We start from the raw sequence: 16351 nt of genomic DNA, 5'->3' as shown, positions 1-16351 counted from the left end.
GGAAAGGTTATTAAGGGTAAATGGCTGTTCAAAACACTTGTCATGTTTGAAACACTGGAATTACTCATAAGAAGCCTATCTTGAAGCAAGTGAAAGGCAAAGACAATATTTTTAAATAAATAAAACAGTACTAACAGTAAAACATTAAACAGTGTGGGCTAGGGGGCTTTCGGGGTCAGTGTTGGGGGAAGTTACTTTAAAAGGTCATCTATTACAGTTACAGTTACTTGTATATAATGTTGGTTTGGTCAGGCTGCACTTTGAAGAACTCTTTGAAGATCCAGCTATCGAACCCACTCATTCCCTCCTCTGATGCCATTTTGTAGCAAGATGTTTCGGTTTATGCGGCACATAAAGTTTGACTTGCACTGTTGAAGAGCTTTCTGGTTCCCATGGTAGGCATTAGCCATAGTTCTTTTTATAAAATGGACCTAGTAACTACTTCATTTTTTTTTTTCAAATAAAAAGTTATGTGTTACCACAATTAGTTACCTCTCTGAGCAAGGAACCACTCCAGTTACAAGTTACTGAATAATGTAATCAGATCATAGTAACTACTTTGGTTGGGTATTCTTTGTACAGATCATACTAGTCATGAAACACCAAAACATCATTCACCGAGTAGCATACCTGTACAGCATCTTCAATGAACACAATAGCTTGCTGCATATAGAGGTCTCCATCATCTGCCAAAAAAACAGTTCTTGGTTATGGTAGTGACATTATCAGGTATAGTAGATACAAAAAATGTAATCAAGCCACACTTCCCAGCTACAGTGCGGCACAGATTTTATTTACTATACAGAGGATCTGAAAGTTCGAAATAAAACAGAATGCATTTATCTTCCAAGAGACGCATAATAAAACATTCTAAGAAAAAATGTGGAATGAAAATATGCAGTTTCTACTTGAATTAAGAAAGAAATGCAATAACGTCATTTGTGCAAAATCTGATAATGGAAGGCATGTGAAACACAACAACACCTCTCCTGTGTTAAGCTGTGGATCACATGGTTCTAATAGAGCACACTTTAAGGAGAGACACTATAAGCTAAGAAAGGTTAAAAAACTCTAAAATACACCTGAATGTAAACAGTTCTATGATCACATTAAAAATCTTGACCGATCCTGTTGCAGGTACCAAATCCCCCGGATGTTGAATTATTTTACATGGTGGTATCGGCAAAAAAAAAAAAAAACGATGATCTGACAAGATTACCAATGATGCGTGCATGCTGAACACAGGCAACCATATACCATATGTTTACAGGAGCATGTGTTCAGTGGGAGTAAAGAGTAAAGTGTCCAATACATTTGCCTATTTTGATAAACAGAAAACTACGTACAACCCTGACACTAAAAGTGGGTCTAAAATAGAGATCTCTCCATGACCTGATGGATAATGTGTTAATTCCTCTTGTGTTTTGTTGGACAGTGCACCGCTCCAGGTATATGCATGTTTTATTTTACTTAAATATTTATTTTTAAACATAAATCAAAATGGCTTGAGGCTAAATAATTAAAAGGCACGCTTTGTTTTTTTGTAGTTTAGTTTTTTGTTTTATGTATAAGTAGCGCCGACGCAACATTTTTGCTGGACCTTAACCGCTCACCTCAAGCTCAGACGAGCGCTGAATGAACTTTTCTGTGATACGCTTAAGGGAATACTGTTTATCAGCGCTTTATATGTGTCTATGTCAGACTGTGTAAATCGATAGTGGCGCATAGCACAGCTAACATACTTCTTACCTTCCTGTATCATGGTGTGTGCTGCCGATTGCGAAAACATCCTAGACCTCGGCGTCCCCCCATAGCAACCACTGTCAAGGTTTGAACATGACCAGGTATCTACTGCTAGCCCGCGGCATGCTGATGCATTTTTCTGCGGTGATGATGCGAGAAGGGGATCCGTCTCCATTCACAAACGTTGCTGTTCAATACGTAGAGCTAGGTTAGACCAAGCGTTCTTTTTGCTCCAGGTACTTAACATTTAGTCATTAAACCATGTCCATGTTCTGAACAAGTCTCGGTGCTTCTTAATCGTAAAAGTTGATTGCAACCGCATTTTTTGCATAAATTAGATGCATCTGTAGAGGAGAGGGGAATAAACAAAAAAAAAAAAAAAAAGAAAAACAGTACGAGGTCTCTTACTTTTGAGTTTGGGAGCTTAAAAAGTTTTGGTACTGAACTACTGTATCCAAAGTATTGATAGCCAGCGAAACACCGCGCTGTACTGTTTTACACGTTAAATTCCGCAGCGTCATTGAGTAAGGAAGGCGTGGGGTGGTTATAACATTGCTGAAGATAGAATATTCACACATGCGAGGTTCAGCTGCCTAGGGTTTTTTAAACCTAACAAAAAAAAGTTTTTTGTAGTCTGTTTATTTTTGTTTTATTCTTCCGTTATTTTACGAGCATCCGGTACTTTAATTTAATACCCTTTAATTAGAATAATAGCTAATGTGAGGTGTTTTTTTTTTTTTTTTTTTTGTGCAAACTGTTCTGTCACTACTGGGAGGAAAGACACGACGATATAAACCGGGCAGACAAATTCAATCCATGTAATTTTGCATTACAGCAAGTGCCTAAGCATATTGTACTGTGACATGGAACTCCTTAAAAATGCTGTGAAAATCACGAATTTGACAATTTAAGTTCATCGTTTTATAGCATATATATATATATATAATATATATATATATAATATATATATATAATATATATATAATATATATACAAATGTGTTATACATTGTAATTATGTGTGAGTATTTACTAAGTACTACGTAAATACGCAGTATTAGTAACACATTGTGAAGACACCTGTATGTCCACCTGTTACACACACACACACTGTAAATGTAAGTCCTGGTGATCTACTATGCTATTTCATATTACTATGCTATTCATAGTACCTATTGAAGAGGTACTGTATAACCTCCTAGTGCTGGAATTATAGCATTGCTTTCAAGTTTTCACATTGTTATTATTATTTATTTCTTAGAAGACGCCCTTACCCATGATGACTTACATGAAGTGGAAGCAGGTTTTAGTGGCAAAGATCCTTGCTATCATACATACAGCTTAAACTACCTATATAACAACTGCAACAAATTATATTTTAGTGGAAAAAGCTGAGGGACACAGTGCTGCATTTTCTTTTCTTTTTTCTACATATTATTGATAATGTTGTTTGTAACATAGGTATAGAACAAAACAGATAAGGACGCAACTTCTTTTATTTTATTTTTCACATTTTTGCACTTTTAATCAATAAATCCCTATCTATTCTATCAAACTACAATAGGATAAGTCCTGTATTGCTGGCTCGGTGGGTTAAGATAACTCAAGATTTAGATCTATCTAGAACTTAATAAGATATATAGATATATATTATTATATATATATTATATATATATATATATAGATTATACTATATATATATATATATTATTATATATATAGTATATCTATCTATATCTATATATATCTATCTATCTCATATATATACATATATATGTATACATTTGTGCATCTCAACGTAGTCATCCCCCGCTTGCCGTAGTAGCGTAATGCTTTGCATATAGAGTTCAACATAAGTATACATTTTTAAATACTGTGCTAGAGGCAAATAATTAAACAGCAACAGGACAAGGGAGTGCTCTTAGTAATAGACACAGATCATTATTTCCTATTTGATAATTTCCCATTTGATCACTTTCCTGATTAAAAAGGATTATATAGATGAACATAGGTTAAAAAAAAAAAAAACATACTGCATATGTGAGTCTTGTTATTAAGGTTTGTACAACAGTAGAGCATGGAAAACAGAAGGAAACAGGAGACACTCAGGAGACACTGACATGAGATTGTAATAAATGTCTGTTTGGATAAATTACATACAAAGTTTGGTACAATGACTTCAAGTTTGGTGTATGTTACTGCATGAACAACGGAACGTATCAGCAAAGATAGCATGGTTCAGTCCAAGGCATTAAGAAATTGAGTCTCGTTTTCATTTTCCATCTTGGATACCTGCAAAAAAAAAAAAAAAAGAGGATGTAAACGGTACAGATTATGGACATGACATGTTTCTGGAGATAACGAAGACGTTTCAACTTTCTCAAAGAACAACAGATATACTGCTTATGTGCAATGATGTTTTTACCTGGTTATCGATACATCTGAATTGCCAGGGCCAGGCAGTGTTGTAGAGAAAGGGTCGCATATCAAACCGATTGTCATCAGGGCTATAGCTCTCAGCGTGGTAAGCGGGGGTCAGGGTAGTCATTTTGTGCCTGTTGATTGAATACGTCTGAAAGAAATGCTTCACTTTTTCTGCCACCTGGAACACAAAACAAAAAGATACTATTAATTAAAAAAAAAGAAGTTAGGTATGCCAAACCCTTTATGGATTTCTGAGCCATTTTTATTTCTTACTTTCTAATGTACAAGGTACCTTGGGGTTTATATTGATATATACGGGATCTAGTGACTTACCTGTCCCGGAGAACAGATCCCCCGCCAGGTGTGAATAAGTTTACAGAACATGCTGTACGGGCCACACTTTGCTATCTTCCTGAGTTTGCCATACACAGAAAGCTCAGAGTAGGTCATCCCCATGTCAGCCTATTGAGAAAGACAAAGGTTACTGAGTCACGGAAAGAACGGCTTCTCCCGCTCCCACTGGAAAGTTTGGTTAGTTTTCTGACTGAAGTCAATGCATACACTCCCCACCCTCTCTTGTGTTTAGAGCACTAGAGTAGCCAATGAAATAAGTTAAGTCACTAGCTAACTACAAAACAACTAGAATCTCTCTTGACACACTCAACAAGAAACTTGCCAACAGGAATTGCTCATGTGCATTTTGGTCAATGTGTTTCTACACCTGCATTATTTTCCCTGTTCATTGGCAACATTCAATAAGAATTTACGAAAGCGCTGCATATAGTTAGTCATTTGGATGAAGAGCATATACGTTTCTGACATATCTGCTAATGCTAAGGCTAAATGACTAATGCAGTAAAAAAAAAAAAAAAAAAAAAACAGGCAAATAACATGGATCACAAAGTGCTGCTGGGTGTGAGGACTGAATCTGCCCGAGTGAGTCGCTAGCTGACAAATAACCCCTTTATTTTCCACTGAAAATAATCCAGCTGCGATACCTCATCTGTCTGCTGGATCTGTCCCTCTGACAAGGGCTCAAGTTCCGCTGTGGGTGGAGCAGACATAGTACTGTAAAAAAAAAAAAAGGATCATATTAAAAATAAAGCTATACCAAAAAGGACCAAAATCTCCACGGCAAGGACGTTGTATTTTTGGGTCTCCAGGGTGCTATAAGTTTGCTACAGAAACCATTTTGTTTTTATGGTGCTCAAAATGTTTTTTTGAAATGGCCAGCAGATAACTTTCAGGCAACTTTTTATTTGATATTTTATGGCAACTTTTGATGTTATTCTTCGGTCAAAGTTCAAGTAGCTCAAAATGATCCATGATTAGATTGTGTTGTGTGGAATTAGCACACAGTGAAAATATCAATATAATAAAGTTGAAGATGACTACATATTCCATATAACCAAACACTCAATTAATCAAATCAGCCAATTAGTTAAATAAATCATTACGCTTATACAGAGAATGTGATGAAAGGCTAAAAAAAAAAAAAAAAAAAAAAAAGGTTCCTTCTACTAGAGAACATAACTCTCAGAGGAAGTAATTCACACTTAAGTGTAGATTTGACTTTGTGCTAGTGCTTTGTGGTTATAGAAACAACATCACCCTGTGCTTGGACGTTTCAAATTGAACCTTGATGTGATTGTTTACAGACCTATCGCTCAGGCCCTCACCGTGCTTTCAAGCCCTTACCTGCGCAGTGCAGTGAGATTGAAGTTCTCAATGCAGTACTGGATAAAGCTCCTGAGGTCTGATTTGCTGAATCCACCTATCGGATTGATATCTGCACTGGAGCAGTCATACTTGGTCATATACCCTCTCAGGCTATAATAAACCAGATCAGAAAAGAAAAAAAAACAGTATGATGCAAATATTTACCACTATGTAAACTGTGTAGCATTTTGTATTGTATATCCACTATTTACTTATTTACAAAAAAAAAAAAAAGTAGAAAAGTACAGTCCGAGTCATACCTGACCCTTTTATTTCATGTGAGGATATTCATCGTATTGTAAATGCCCTACAGTCTGAATAGCAGCGAAATTAACTGTACTGCATAATTTGTAGGTTAACAACAGCCTATATTTTAAAGAGATTGGACGGTTTTACTAGACATACTAGACAGTTGATGAACAGACACATTGACTAATCCATACTGCTTTTCACATGTACCTCAACATACAATGTCAACTGTACTGGCACTTGGTTACATGCACTGCCATTTTACCATGGACACTTACCATATAAGAGAAGAAAACTACAGGGGTTCTGCATGTGGCTGCGATAATAAACATGTAGCCTTTAAAATGTCCCACCCTGTTCCCCTACCTCTCATCCACATTCGCTGATCCCAAAACCAGCAGACCTCCTGGTCTGTTCCGAGCCCACAGGCTGAGCTGAGCAAAAAGATAAGCCAGGAGCATCCTTATTCGAGCCTATAGAGACAGGTCAGAACCACCAAAAACAGAGCACAGTGTTGTTCATAAACATTTTATTGAATGTTGCCTTCTAACAATTAGGGTAAGGGGGGGGGGTGACAAGAAACATATGGCATTAAAAAAGAGAAAACTTTTGATTCTCTTAACTATGCTGTGCATATATATATATATATATATATATATATATATATTTTTTTTTTTTTTTTTTTTTTTTTTTTTAATGTATGCCTGACTCAAATCACATAAGGTGTTGTTTTGACTGTGTGATACCTGCACATTCTGAAGAGCCAGGTTCTCTCTGCTGCTTCCCCCATTCACTCGGAATTGTGGCCACTTCCCGGTTGCCATGGAGAAGATTCCAACCATGGCCTTCACTGCCATATCAATGCTGAGGTTTATATGGTAGCTGTGGAAATACAAAAGCAGCAATGCATACAACATTAACAGAATACAGAAGCACTTCGGCCCGTTTTCTGCCTAATGTTTTTCTTTTTCTCAACAGAGGGTGTAAAAATAATTACATTTTTTTAGTTGGTTCAAAAGGCCTTATTTTCTGTTATTACTAAAAACACGTGTTCTTTCATGTTAATGATTGTTATTGTTCTATATTAATGAAAATTCAATAAAAAAAAAATGATTTAAACAAAATTCACGAGAACAAAGGTTCAGTAAATTTGGCCTTTCAAAATTATCTTCTAATAACATGGTCAATTATTATTATTTCCTTTGCTTGTATGTGATACATGAACGGTTTTGTAAATGTATACATACAGATGTATTTATGATTCTGTTTAGAAAATCAATAAATAATAATAAAAATGATCTGTGCTCTGTGAATGGTTCAACAGGTTTCTTCACCTGCCAATCTGTTTTGCCAGCTCCTTGGCTCGGTTGCAGGTGTCCTGGGAGGAGTTCTCACTGGCCATGTAGCAGGTGGTGAAAATCCGACCGCACAGTTCCGTGGGTTCCTGCGGGGTGTAGGTGATGTCACACACTACCCGCCGCACATCCTCCAACACCTGAGAATCTAAAGCAATGCACAGCTTTGCTCACACCCACGCCAACCTGAACCAAGCACTTTTTTGCCCCCTTAAACACTCAACATCAGGGAAGCCTCTGCTTCTCAATTCCAATCCCGCAGAGGGAGCTACTGAGGCAGACTGTAAACAAGCAGGAGCTCTGGGGTATCAAGCTGCTTTGCAAACCAAATCTCTTTGATTCATCCAAAGGAAAACATATAAATTGTTTATAAATGCGTAACATGATAGCTCATTCGCTAATATGATATATTTTAGGAGTATTGTAGTTCTGCTTTCATGCCATTCTGTTCAACCCTACCGTGGTATTTTTGCACAATATTTTTGCAGTTTTACCAATATTTTCCCATTGCTTTGCCATGCAATTACCATAATTTCCGGATTTGCCATATTTAATAATATGCTTTGCCATGCCTTGCTAATCTTTACAATGCTTACCCCTACTTTATTACACTTTGCTATGCTTGTTCTATGGGAACCCTTTATAAGGGCAGGCAGTTATGTGGTTTAAAGTAAAGTCTCCCCTTTAAGGCTGATGAACCGACCAGGAATGTTTTCCTTTATGAGCCAAACTGGATTCTAAACTGCAATTCCCCTCCCGGAAAACATGAATAAAACACATTCAAGAATCCCACCACAGCACAGACTGACAGAAAAGCTAGGATCATTTTAAACATGAATCGAACTAGACTTACTTCCATTTTTAACAGCTAGGCACACTTGAAGGCACATTGAGTACACAATGCAGGCGGTAGCTGAGCTGTCAATCCCTCCACTGAGTGGCAGTAAGAAGCCAGCCTGAAAGGACAAAATCATTGAGCAGCTCTCTGGTCAAAACCTGGTCAGATTCATACTGTATGTATAACTGCAGCAGTGTGACGCTTGGTATGCAACATGATTGAATCAAACATCTGTACACTACATTATAGTATGTATATTTCTTCACTCTTTTTGTTTATATTTATTATTATTCATCACTTTATGATGGCTTATTTCTCCCAATCTATCACACATGCTAAAATGCTTTTTTTTTTGTTTTTGTTTGTTTGCTTGTGTGGTGCATCTGTGCCTATACCTGTCCAGAAAAGAATGTAATAGTTACTTGTGGCAATACCCTCACTTTATGAATATGAAAAACAATATAATCAGGATTACCTGACCACTGCGTCGCAGATAGTCCCAAAGCCAACATGCCGGCCCTAGACTTACAAAAGAAAACAGGCCGTGTGTCCCTGGTAAATATCATTTGGTTAAAAAAGGAGCTATTTGCTATTTAATACAAAAATAATTTTAGTTCAAAAAATATTTTATATATGGCTAGTGTTTAAATGAATTAGTACATACTAATTGATGGTGCAATGAGTTGATTTAAAGCCATTTGGAACTATGCACACACTGTGTGTAAGGGGAGTCTGCGGGCGTCTCTGCCTACCTGATTTCCTCTTCAGGCGTGTGGTATCTCCACTGAATCGGCTCGTAAGTTGGCACAAAGACATCATCATGAGCAGACAATGCAAAATCAACCTTCACTCTGTAATAGGGCTCAGATCTGCTTTGCTGGGTAAAATAATACAAAGCGAGTAAGGACAAAGTCAGCATACCACTAGGTGTAATCTGATGCTCTATGAGTACACACATGATTATAATTACAGAGGGGGGGATACGTAGAACAAATAGAAGGTGTTTTAATAGGACAAACATTTGTTTCTGGAGCAACAAGTTAATAGACATTTACAACCTGTTTTTAAGGGTTTTTTTCTTCTTAAAAATAAGAAGCCTGTCTTCAATCAACAGAGTTTATTCATGAACAAAGCAAATCACATGTGATGCATACACAAGGCGTCAGCTGACTGTATTCTGAGCTGCCCTGGTACAGAGATGGTATGTCTGAGCTGGTGTCAGTGTAGATGTCGTTTTCTGAGCAAAAAGATTATGTCATTCAGCACAGACATACAGCTAGCTTACATAATTTCCTTACCAAATTTGCTCTTATTTCCCTAGCATGATGCATGGTGTGAGACAAAGCACATTAACAGTTAACATCTGTGTTTCTTCTTCACTTCACCACGGCGAGCAGAAACCCAGATAACAAGAAGTTACATTTAACAACTTTATATGATATTCCTGGGATAAGGGCATCTGCTAAAAAATAAATTATTATTAATAATAATAATAATAATAATAATAATAATAATAATAAAACTCAATAATAATTGAGTTTTGCTCAATTCTCACAGATGGCAAAGCGCCATACCCATGCATCACAAGGCTGGTGGTTGCAAACTGCTGATGTATCCAGCTAGGGACAGCTGGATTTTAAGAGTTCAGCGCTTACATTAAACACAGGAAAATCACACAATGTTTACAGACAGAATTTCAATGATATCTCACTTCTTTACCATTTAAAAGGGACACGTAAAATTATTACAATTTATATAAAACCTTACAATGTTATCTATATGTTTTCCAAACACAAACTTATTTGTAGACATCCTGTACAAGTTACACGCCATTACAAACAACCACTGTTTCTTCAGGGATAAAAGAATAAATGTAAAAATAATAAAAAAGACTGTACCAGTGGTAGTTCTGCCCGATAGCCTCTGATGTCTTCCAGGTCTAAAGTAGCAGTCAGGACCTCCTGAGATATGAGGAAAACAATTAAAATATATGTGTATACTTTGCGCAATTTTGACAATCCTTTAGGGAAGTTTAATATTTATGTAACTAGTCACTAATCCTGTGAAAAGTGGTATCATATCTGGGCAAAAGAATAGATCGACAGACACAAACACACACAACCGTGGGCTTTAGAAGCTAGCTAGCAAAAACAAAACAAAAAACTGTTGTTATATTTCTTAAGCAGTGGGCACTACTACTGTAGATTGCAGTCACTGAAATAGCTGAGTAAGTGATCCCTATAATATAGATATATATATATATATATATATATATATATTATATATATATATATATATATATCTATAGATAGACTACAGGTCAAGGTTCTAACCAGAGTCCTCATCACAATCTGCGATAATTCAGAATTAAACGCATTGTAATAGAAAGTTAAACATGTTCCTTACCACATCGTCCATGGAGAACTGGGCTCCCTGAGCTACAATGTTCCCATTCACAGCTATCATCGCACAGCCATCATAATACAGACGGTCACCATCACAGCCTTTCTGATTGGCCAGCAAGTAGATTCCGCCGGCCTAGGGGATTTCAAGAGCAGCGTTAGCAGCAAGCTAGAGTCAGAAGAACAAAGTTTCAATTTAACCAGTCTGGAATAGTGGGCTGTAAATACGACAACTTATGTCTGAAGTCATAGTATTTTGTATCTTGCTCTTAATTGTACTGTAATTCTTGACATATATTGTTTGTATATAAAGTGAGTAAGGTTGTCTGCTAAGAAATCCATCCATCCATCCATTATCTGTAACTGCTTAATACTATAGAGAGCCAGAGCCTAACCCAGCAGACATAGGGGCGAAGACAGGACTACACCCTGGACAGGAAGCCAATCCACTGTGGGAAAACTAAGGGAGAAAACCCAGGTGAACACAGACAGACCCCTGAGGCTGGAATCAACACTAGAACCCTGGAGCTGTAAGGCAGCGGCGCTAACCACCGCACCACCGTGCCACCCTGTCTGCTAAACAAATAATAATAATAATAATAATAATAATAATAATAATAATAATAATAATAATAATAATAAACAAAGGAATGGGTACATTCCTGTAAACTTCACACAGAAATACATTTACCAAATGTACCAAAAGTTCTAAAAGATGCAACCTAGAGAATTTTCTTTACAAATTAAGCCAATTGTTACATTTACCACTACAGTTCTACTGGTACCTAAAGGCTACATAAGTTTAAGGAAAGGACCTGTTAAATCTGACACTCAACAGTTCTGAGTCTTTAAAAAACAAAGCCTGACACCTTGTGGAGCAGGTGTGAAACCATGATCGTCTCAAGAATCTTGCTGAGCTTTAGAAGTGCTGTGTCACTATATGACTGAGACAGCATATCTCCCTACTTGACCTTTGCAGTGGCTGACTTCACAAGGCCCACTCTGCTATGAGCTTTCCTGATCTCATGATGGCTTCCTGAGGAATTTGTGAATATTTCCACTCCATCAAGGCCCATGTCAATATGGGGGCTGTAAAGAAAACGAGACATACAAACAAGAAGCTTTAACATGCATATGCAGTATCACACTTTACCAATAGAGGGCTCTGTATTGACACCAATTGATTTCAACTAGGACTGTGCAATCCCATATATTCAGGGGGATGACATCATAATACTAACCTTTAAATTTCACTCTTGCTATCAAAAACCATTGATGGATTTATCAGAAATTAGAATCAACTTCTCTTTATGCTTAGATGTGTTCTTTATGGAAGTCACAAGTTCCTGTCATTTAAAGATGGCATGTTATTGGCCCTTTTGTAGACAACTGTAGTAGCTCTCTCAAAACACCTTTTCAGTTTCATTTGATTAAAGCCGATACAGATCTACAGTCTTCAGCTTACTCAAGGTACAGTTCCAAACAAAAGCTTTAAAAGACACTTTCCTGGTTAACTGAATGCTTTTATGAATCAATTAAAAAGAAAACCGATCAGACAAGAACCACATATCAGTATACAACGGGGGAAACTTTTTTGTTTGTTTTTTAATAAAGCTATAAGAAAACCACCTTTGTTTCTACCTGTTTGGAGCCCAGAGCTCTGCACACATTTCACTTCCCACACATGTATCCTTGGTTGACAGAACGGCATCTCCAAACAGGACAGTTTCCTTGAAGCAAAATAAATTAAACTTTTTTCGCTGGTAAAATACATCGAGGAAACCTGCAAGTGTATGAAACTTAAACAACAAATGTACAAATGCAGAGCAGCGTTTATTTCAATTAATTTTAGTCTTCGCTTCCGTGGTTATGTAGCCATGTGTGACTAAGGTATGCTCTGATCAGGAAAGATCAGGTCAACAATAAGATACAATCATTATTCAAATTACCAGTTTCCCTCAAGTTCTAGAATACAGTGCCCCCAAGAGCCATTGTCTTACCTGCCCAGTCACCTCCTGTATCATTCTTGGAAGAAAATACTCCTCCACTTTCCTACAAATGAAGACATGTTATAATGGACTGTTCGTTTTATGGGTACTAAACAGTAACCTACTGGAAGTGTCTGCTAGAAAACTCAAAGCCTGATGGGCAAGAGAAACACTGAATACTCTACTCTCTCACCTTGGCTTGTTCCATGGTGAAAACCAGCGGAATTCCCTGTAGTTTCCAGCGTTTGCTAGAATCATTTTGGGGCGAATCAAGAGGATTTTTCTAAAAAATTAATAGAGAACAAAGTTTGACAATTGAAGAGATTTAAAAAGACTTCCAGTCGAAACATTTCTTACTGAATTTTAGTTTCCTTTAGTATTTGGAAATTCAGCACTATGGTGTGTTCAATAGTTATGCAGAATGTTGTACATTCCTCTGAAAATGTCTAAAACACATCACATTTGGACATTGCATTTAAAACGTATTACTTTCATAAACTATTGTCATATTATTATAGTTTCTTGAAATAAAATGCTTACTTGTTTAGAAATATGACTCTGCAGTTATAGCGAACATTACGATGCATCACAGGCCTAGAAAAAAAGAAAGCAACAGGTGTCACAGACAAGACCTACTAACAGAAAGAAAAACGAGTGATGTGCCATTGTTTGTGTCAAGGTCACTCACATCCCCACGTCACATATGATGTCCTGGCAGATGGGGGAAACCAGCAGCTTCTCCAGGACTTGGAAACAGTGGAGCAGAGTGTCACACTCATAGAAGTGATCCATACAACCAAAACCACTGAAGGGAAAAAACAAGAGGGACAGACAGATACAGTAAGTGACAGGACTAGGGGCAGTTAAATGTTTGGGTAATTTTGCATAAATTGCTTCAGTCTTTTCCACATACCATTAAATACATGTTGCAATAATACTATATAGTTTATATAAAAAGAGATATTTTTGTGGTGGCTTTTATGATTGGTTACAAGCATTCCTAATTAAACAATAACACACAGCCCTAAAGAGAAACTGAATGATTAGATTCAACCCAGGTACATCGATGGCGTGCTACAGTAGCACAGGATAAAAGTTGACACACCTGTTTATTAAAACACCAACCCTTCATCCACTAACCTTATTTCCAGTTCAGGACCCAGTCTGTATCTCGCTCCTTTAGATTTGCCTATTTCAATGCCTGTACATTGATAAAACAGAAGAATCAATGGGAGGACTCTGGCAGTTGCACAGAAAGACCATGAACTTGGGTTCTGATGGACATGCCATAGACCAAGATCACAGTCTGGGAATTACTGTAAGATTCAGCTTGCTGTTTTGTATTTACAGTACAGTTAAATTGAACATAAAAGAGTGCAAGATCCAATAACATTTTGCCGCCAGGAAAGTAACTTACGCAACTGCAATGAGACTGGGAGCAAAGCAAAATAAATTATGTCAGGTAGGGACACTATACCAGTACAGTATTAACTGTTCCAATTGTTTACCAGCCCTGTTTCACAGAACATAGTTGATACAAAGACCCTCTTCACAAACACACCAACAATCTTACAGTCTATTAGAGTTCTCCACGGGCGTTGTCAAAATACATTATACAGGAAACAAGGTATTTGGGTTTGACATGTGACAGCTCCTCAAATACACAAAAAGCAACAGATCGATTCAATCAGATGAATAACTAAAATCTGCTCTGCCTTTAACACGAAGTCAACTCTTTCAGCCTGTAAACAAATAAATAAAAGCCATTTCACTGGTGATATTAAGACCTGTTGACCCAGATGCGTTTTCATCTTAACAGGTGCCCCAAGACGTGCATACAAAACAATTCTTAATGCACGGTCAGGTGATCATGTTCAGTCGACCACGGCGTTTAATTTAGCCAATGAAAACATTTTATAAAGTTATTTTACTTACTTTTCAAAATTCTTTCCAAATTCCCTTCAAAGTCTAAAACCCACTGATTAAGGGAACATGTAGCTAAGGTAACTTTTCGACCCATTCTTTCTGATTGTTACACAATTCTTTATAATAAGCGTCTGTTCCGTAAATTTTTAATTGGTAGTGTAACAGTACTTGGAGCTACTGTACTCTGCAGTAAGTAAAGCCGCATTCACTGTACTGTCTTGTCTTGAGCCAAAAAACAACACATACTGAACTCTGCCTTGCCTGCGTCATCATGCGGCGCGCAGAGGAGCGTGGGATGTGAAGAGATGTCCACGCTACAAGGGCTGCTTTAACATTATAGAATTATTGAGAAACTTATAGGGCATTCAGTATTAAAGGAACACCGATATAGAATTGGAGCGCATGAGAATGGGTTATGTGTGGAATGTAGTGTAAAGGAAACAGTGAAGCATTTGATGGTCGTATGTGTTCGATATAGGGAAGTTAATGAAGATATAGGGAAAGAATAAAGGGATTGCAATATTTCCAAAAAATGGCATAGGTGATGGAAGAAAAATAGAAAACGGTATTATTAGATGCATTGAAAAAAATATATTAGGAAAACCGGAAGGTTCAAGAATATGTAACATTTTAAAACGTTAAGTGTTAACAGCAGTTTTAATAGCCAAATCTGAACAGTAGGTGGCGACAATAAGTTTCAATTGAGCTTGTTGGCCATTATATAACCCAACAGAAGAAGGGCTGTTCTGTTTCACTGTTGCCCAAGATCTACGTAAAAAATATATCAACCTGGTGAATGATGACATAATGTAATTGATACACACACACACACCTCCTTTATTTAACTCTGGTATTGCATAATCCTTTGCGCAGTAGAGCTGAGTACAGCATATCGGTAATATATTTTTGCTTCAGTGTCAATCTCAATCCGGGTTCCTAAATCACTTCATTTCTTCCTCTTGAAGGTGTCGTGACATCTTCAGGTGCAAAGTACTGTACAAAAAAAAAAAATAAAAAATACTAAGTAAAACAAACATCTGTACCAAGATATTACTGCATGAAATATAACAGTACACCATATTCCATCCTATTCATTTTAAAACTTGTGCAAGGCTCAGATTAAAAGAAGATAGATTTTGTATTGCAGTTTCAGTTTTACTATGAGATTCCCTGTTGGTAAAGTCTGGTCTGGATTAAAACCCCAGTGCTATACAATGGGAATCTTATCGTTATCTAAAACTTCTCTTTGCTCATTGAGAGACAAAGCAGATCCACTGAAACCCAGGGGAGTCCCTGCTGACAATCAGCAAATGTAAATCCACAGGGAAGCGAAGCTGCTCAGAAAAGGCCAGGCAGGTTGTTTTGAGGGGGTGGGGAGGGTGAAGTGGATGAGAGCTGAAGATAATTGGAAGATTAAGAGTCAAGTGGAACAGAGGGGAGAGTCTGCAGGGGGCAGGCAGCAGTGCCACTGATAATGCAAGAGTGATGTATCTGTCCATCATCTGATTAACATTAATACATTAAACAATTAGCACATACAGTTTTAGTATTATTATTATTATTATTATTATTATTATTATTATTATTATTATTATTATTATTATTACTTGGCAATAAATATCAAATAACATTACTAATAATCAAGGTTGGTGCGGTTTTTGTATTTGTTTCCGCAGAAGAATTGTCTTCGCTGGAACCAAAACAAATA

At 37.0% G+C, this 16351-nt stretch overlaps 1 protein-coding gene across 1 annotated transcript; it reads right to left on the bottom strand.

Moving 5' to 3' along the window:
- Positions 1-3569: 3569 nt before the first annotated feature.
- On the bottom strand, positions 3570-14893 carry nadsyn1 (NAD synthetase 1). Its single transcript, XM_041217981.1, has 21 exons — positions 14653-14893; positions 13858-13918; positions 13406-13522; positions 13258-13311; positions 12911-13000; positions 12730-12781; positions 12371-12459; positions 11701-11818; positions 10734-10865; positions 10226-10288; positions 9080-9204; positions 8803-8851; positions 8343-8445; positions 7469-7637; positions 6881-7016; positions 6501-6607; positions 5865-5996; positions 5165-5234; positions 4500-4628; positions 4168-4344; positions 3570-4034 (listed from the first exon to the last, which is right to left on the bottom strand). Exons 1-21 carry the CDS (start codon positions 14735-14737, stop codon positions 3981-3983), a joined length of 2112 nt encoding a protein of 703 aa, XP_041073915.1. The 5' UTR covers positions 14738-14893; the 3' UTR covers positions 3570-3980.
- Positions 14894-16351: the final 1458 nt, after the last annotated feature.

This window comes from Polyodon spathula, chromosome 19 (assembly GCF_017654505.1).
Source record: "Polyodon spathula isolate WHYD16114869_AA chromosome 19, ASM1765450v1, whole genome shotgun sequence".
Lineage (NCBI taxonomy): Eukaryota > Metazoa > Chordata > Actinopteri > Acipenseriformes > Polyodontidae > Polyodon > Polyodon spathula.
Note: the sequence above shows the minus strand (reverse complement) of the source record. Positions and strands in the feature narration are given on the sequence as shown.